Genomic DNA, 4,622 nt, shown 5'->3' with positions numbered 1-4,622 from the left:
GGCTTATGCTCACCGTGTGCCCACTTGACCACCCTCTGCATGAGTTCCCTTTCCTGAAACTCAAAGAGAGACGGCCAGGGTTTGCTCCATGACACTGGAGTTGGAATGTGCTCACGGATCGACAGCTTCCATACTTCTTGTGCCTTTATGGTTAGCATTCGCCTTTGCTTTTTTGTTTGTTTGTTTTTGTGATAGAGTCTCACTCACTCTGTCGCCCAGGCTGGAGTTCAGTGGCGCAATCTTGGCTCACTGCAACCTCGGCCTCCTGGGTTCAAGTGATTCTCCTGCCTCAGCCTCCCGAGTAGCTGGGACTACAGGCACGTCCCACCACGTCCGGCTAATTTTTTGTATTTTCGGTAGAGACGGGGTTTCACCTTGTTAGCCAGGATGGTCTTGATTTCCTGATCTTGTGATCCGTCCGCCTCGGCCTCCCAAAGTGCTGGGATTACAGGCGTGAGCCACTGCGCCCGGCCTTTTTTTTTTTTTTTTTTTTCAAATGGTTAGCCTTTGCTTTCTACAGACACTATCTGCAGAAGCACAAGCAGCCTGCTGTAGAAAGACTTCTGTCTCAGATACATTGTTTCATCCTACTTATACTACTGCTTTGTAACAGTGTGACCTTAAGGAGTTACTTACCTGAGCTTCAGCTTCTTCATCTGGAAAATGGGATAACAGGCTTCCTAAATGGGTCGAAAGAAAAAAGGTATGGAACAACACTCAGCACAGTTCCTGGCTTGATAAATGAGCTCTCTTTCCTCTCCATATTCCGGAGGGGATCTAAGCCTCAGGGAAAATCCTGCTGACCTTAAACTTCTGATAGGGCCATGGGGGAGGGCCTCAGCCCAGAGCCTCCGGGTCCCCTGAGGTCCCCTCTTCACATCCACCTGCCTGAGTTTTATCTCCCTCCCCCGCGTGGCCATTCTTCTGGTGGGGCTATGGGGCGGGTGCGGCGATGGACCGGGCGGGCACAGAACAGGTGGGTGCAGGCTGGGTGTCCGGCGCTGGGACACAAGTGCTCTGTGTGTAGGGTGGGCGGAAGTCAGGGCGTTTGATCTGAATTCTAAAGGGCGTTGTTCAGAGCCCCACAAAGGTCTCATTGTGCAGACACTGGGTATAAAGCAGCATATGACTCCCCAGCACCGGGCGGTGATGAATTGGGACGCAGGCGCGGAGCCCAGGGACCACTCCCCCTGCACAGACATGAGACCATAGGGGACCTGTCTGGGTGGCCTCAGGGATAGGCGCTCCCCAAGGTAAGAGGGCTTTGTTGAGTTTGCCCCAGGTCTGGAGTTAAGGAGCTAGGGGACAGGGAGTCATGGGGGATGGCTGATATCGGAACAAGATGGGCTTGGCAAAGAAAGGGGCTGGCGAGAAAAGAATGTTGGATGAAAGCGAAGAAGGGGGATGGGGCTCAGGGAGGTCAAGTCAAGTGAGTGAGGAGGAGGAGAAGCTGGCAAGGGGATGGGGTGACGAGGAAAGTCGTGACCATCCTTCCTTTCCTGCTACTGGCTCTTGGAAGAGTTGGGTGGGGGGAGTGCGCAGGCAGTGCTATGGCGCCGGACTTTCCACCCCAGCTTTCTGATAGCTTGCTTCATGGCTGGTGTTTTGCAGGTGTGAATGAGGCAGGATGAACTGGACAGGTTTGTACACCTTGCTCAGTGGCGTGAACCGGCATTCTACTGCCATTGGACGAGTATGGCTCTCGGTCATCTTCATCTTCAGAATTATGGTGCTGGTGGTGGCTGCAGAGAGTGTCTGGGGTGATGAGAAGTCTTCTTTCATCTGCAACACACTCCAGCCTGGCTGCAACAGCGTCTGCTATGACCAGTTCTTCCCCATCTCCCATGTGCGGCTGTGGTCCCTGCAGCTCATCCTAGTTTCCACCCCAGCTCTCCTCGTGGCCATGCACGTGGCTCACCAGCAACACATAGAGAAGAAAATGCTACGGCTTGAGGGCCATGGGGACCCCCTACACCTGGAGGAGGTGAAGAGGCACAAGGTCCACATCTCAGGGACACTGTGGTGGACCTATGTCATCAGCGTGGTGTTCCGGCTATTGTTCGAGGCCGTCTTCATGTATGTCTTTTATCTGCTCTACCCTGGCTATGCCATGGTGCGGCTGGTCAAGTGCGACGTCTACCCCTGCCCCAACACAGTGGACTGCTTCGTGTCCCGCCCCACGGAGAAAACCGTCTTCACCGTCTTCATGCTAGCCGCCTCTGGCATCTGCATCATCCTCAATGTGGCCGAGGTGGTGTACCTCATCATCCGGGCCTGTGCCCGCCGAGCCCAGCGCCGCTCCAATCCACCCTCCCGCAAGGGCTCGGGCTTCGGCCACCGCCTCTCACCTGAATACAAGCAGAATGAGATCAACAAGCTGCTGAGCGAGCAGGATGGTTCCCTGAAAGACATACTGCGCCGCAGCCCTGGCACCGGGGCCGGGCTGGCTGAGAAAAGCGACCGCTGCTCGGCCTGCTGATGCCACATACCAGGCAACCTCCCATCCCGCCCCCCGACCCTGCCCTGGGCGAGCCCCTCCTTCTCCCCTGCTGGTGCACAGGCCTCTGCCTGCTGGGGATTACTCGATCAAAACCTTCCTTCCCTGGCTACTTCCCTTCCTCCCAGGGCCTTCCATTTGAGGAGCTGGAGGGGTAGGGAGCTGGAGGCCACCTATGCCAGTGCTCAAGGTTACTGGGAGTGTGGGCTGCCCTTGTTGCCTGCACCCTTCCCTCTTCCCTCTCCCTCTCTCTGGGACCATTGGGGACAAGAGATGGGATGCTCCGACAGCGTCTCCAATTTATGAAACTAATCTTAACCCTGTGCTGTCAGATACCCTGTTTCTGGAGTCACATCAGTTGGGAGGGATGTGGGTAAGTGGAGCGGAGGGCGGGGGTACTGTGGACATGTGGGTGGAGAAGGGAGGGTGGCGAGCACTAGTAAAGGAGGAACAGTGCTTGCTGGCCACAAGGAAAAGGAGGAGGTGTCTGGGGTGAGGGAGTTAGGGAGGGAGAAGCAGGCAGATAAGTTGGAGCGGGGGTTGGTCAGGGCTGCCGCTTCCTCTAGTCCCCAGGGCCTCTCTCTGCCTGAAATGTTACACATTAAACAGGATTTTACAGTAAATGAAGAGGTGGCTCGTGTGTTTGTCAAGTTCTTTCTCCTGCAACCTCTGACCTCCCCCAGGATGAGCTGGCCTTGGGTTTTTACTGATTAAGAAAGGAATAGGGCAAAAGAAGTAGTTACTTGAGTAGCTGAAGCTGCAAATGAGGAACCACTACACTTCTGGGCTGCAGAGCCAGCCGCTGAGCCATTCCGTCCTGTTGTTTTTGTTGTGGTTCTTGTCTTTTTCATTGTCTAATAACAGCTTTATTGGGATTTAATTTACATACCTCCTTCCTCTGATTTTGAAAAGATTAAAAATGACAACTCCCTCTGAAGAGACAAGAAATGATTGGGAAATTTCTCATGCCCCAGAGAGTGGCACACATTCCCTGGGTACCTCGGTGAGAGCCCCTTCCCCACACACCTGGAGAACTATCTCCTTACTCCCTCCAAACTCAGCATCCCCTACAAGCTGATGTCCCACAGTCCACCTGTTGGGTTGCACGATGACCCCGGCCCCTTTCCTCTGGACATAGCCCCTAATTCCATCCTCTTTCCCAGTTTCCTTCTCTCAGGAATCAATGCTTCCCACTCCAGAGATGCCTCCACACAGGTCAAACATTTCACAGCAGCACTTTCCTCACCCAGCATCACCCTTCCCTGTCAGCTGTGGTAGGAAAAGCCCCAGGTTGAGACTTGGAAAAGCTGCGCTGGAGTCCTGGTGCTGTCACTTAGCAGCAAGGCATTCCCTTCCCCGAGCCTCAGCTTCCTTACGAGCAAATGAGAACTGGCCCAGCACATCTCTCAGCTCCCTCCAACACTCTGTGCTTCTGGGATTCCTAAAAGACTTCCCCAAGTAACAACGCTTTATCTTCCCGCAGCCTCACGGGGGTTTCCTCAGAGTCACTGCCCCCACAAATAGCCTCTCAGAGTAAAAGTTTCCCCCATGGCAAGTTTACCTCCTCAGCTTCCTCACCTCCGAACAGGAGAAATTATTTGCCACTCCCTCTGAGAGTATGTGGACTCCATGTAGGAAGTGCTGGATATCAGAAAGGGAGAGAAAATCAGACACAATCTCATATGAATTTTTCTTCCTTGAAACAGTTTTTCCTCTTCAGAGAGAAAGCATGGAAATTTTCCTTATTTGAGATTTCTCCCTTAGAAAAAAAAAGGAAGGCTGGATGTGGTGGCTCATGCCTGTAGTCCCAGCAGTTTGGAAGGCCAAGGGGAGAGAATCACTTGAGCCCATGAGTTTGAGACCAGTCTGAGCAACATAGAGAGATCCCATCTCTACAAAAACAAAAAAAAAAATTAGTCAGGTGTGGTGGCATGTGCCTGTAGTCCCAAGCTATTTCGGAGGCTGAGGTGGGAGGATAACTTGAGCCCAGGAGGAAGCTAAAGCTGCAGTCAGCCGTGATCATGCCACTGCACTCCAGCCTGGACCAGAGAGTGAGACCCTGTCAAGACAGAAAGGAAGGAAGGAAGGAAGGAAGAGGGGAAGGAAGGAAGGAAGGAAGGAAGGA

General features: G+C 53.4%; 1 protein-coding gene across 3 annotated transcripts; it reads left to right on the top strand.

Annotated features, from left to right (window-relative positions):
• The first annotated feature begins 518 nt into the window (after positions 1 to 518).
• Positions 519 to 3,137, top strand: GJB1 (gap junction protein beta 1). 3 transcript variants are annotated; one of them, XM_023199835.1, is made up of 3 exons: positions 519 to 703; positions 1,138 to 1,253; positions 1,612 to 3,137. In XM_023199835.1, exon 3 carries the CDS (start codon positions 1,628 to 1,630, stop codon positions 2,477 to 2,479), a length of 852 nt encoding a protein of 283 aa, XP_023055603.1. In that variant the 5' UTR covers positions 519 to 703; positions 1,138 to 1,253; positions 1,612 to 1,627; the 3' UTR covers positions 2,480 to 3,137. The 3 variants fall into 3 exon arrangements, with proteins under 3 accessions (XP_023055603.1, XP_023055604.1, XP_023055602.1); XM_023199836.1 differs by lacking the exon at positions 1,138 to 1,253; XM_023199834.1 differs by lacking the exon at positions 519 to 703 and having other exon boundaries at positions 1,107 to 1,253.
• Positions 3,138 to 4,622: the final 1,485 nt, after the last annotated feature.

The sequence above is a fragment of the Piliocolobus tephrosceles genome, unplaced genomic scaffold (genome assembly GCF_002776525.5).
Source record: "Piliocolobus tephrosceles isolate RC106 unplaced genomic scaffold, ASM277652v3 unscaffolded_8414, whole genome shotgun sequence".
NCBI classification, from domain to species: domain Eukaryota; kingdom Metazoa; phylum Chordata; class Mammalia; order Primates; family Cercopithecidae; genus Piliocolobus; species Piliocolobus tephrosceles.
The sequence above is the reverse complement of the archived record's forward strand: the minus strand, read 5'-3'. Positions and strand labels throughout refer to the sequence as shown.

Excerpts from the sequence above, each read along its gene's own strand:
- GJB1 (XM_023199836.1), top strand. The coding sequence starts at position 1,628 with ATGAACTGGACAGGTTTGTACACCTTGCTCAGTGGCGTGAACCGGCAT.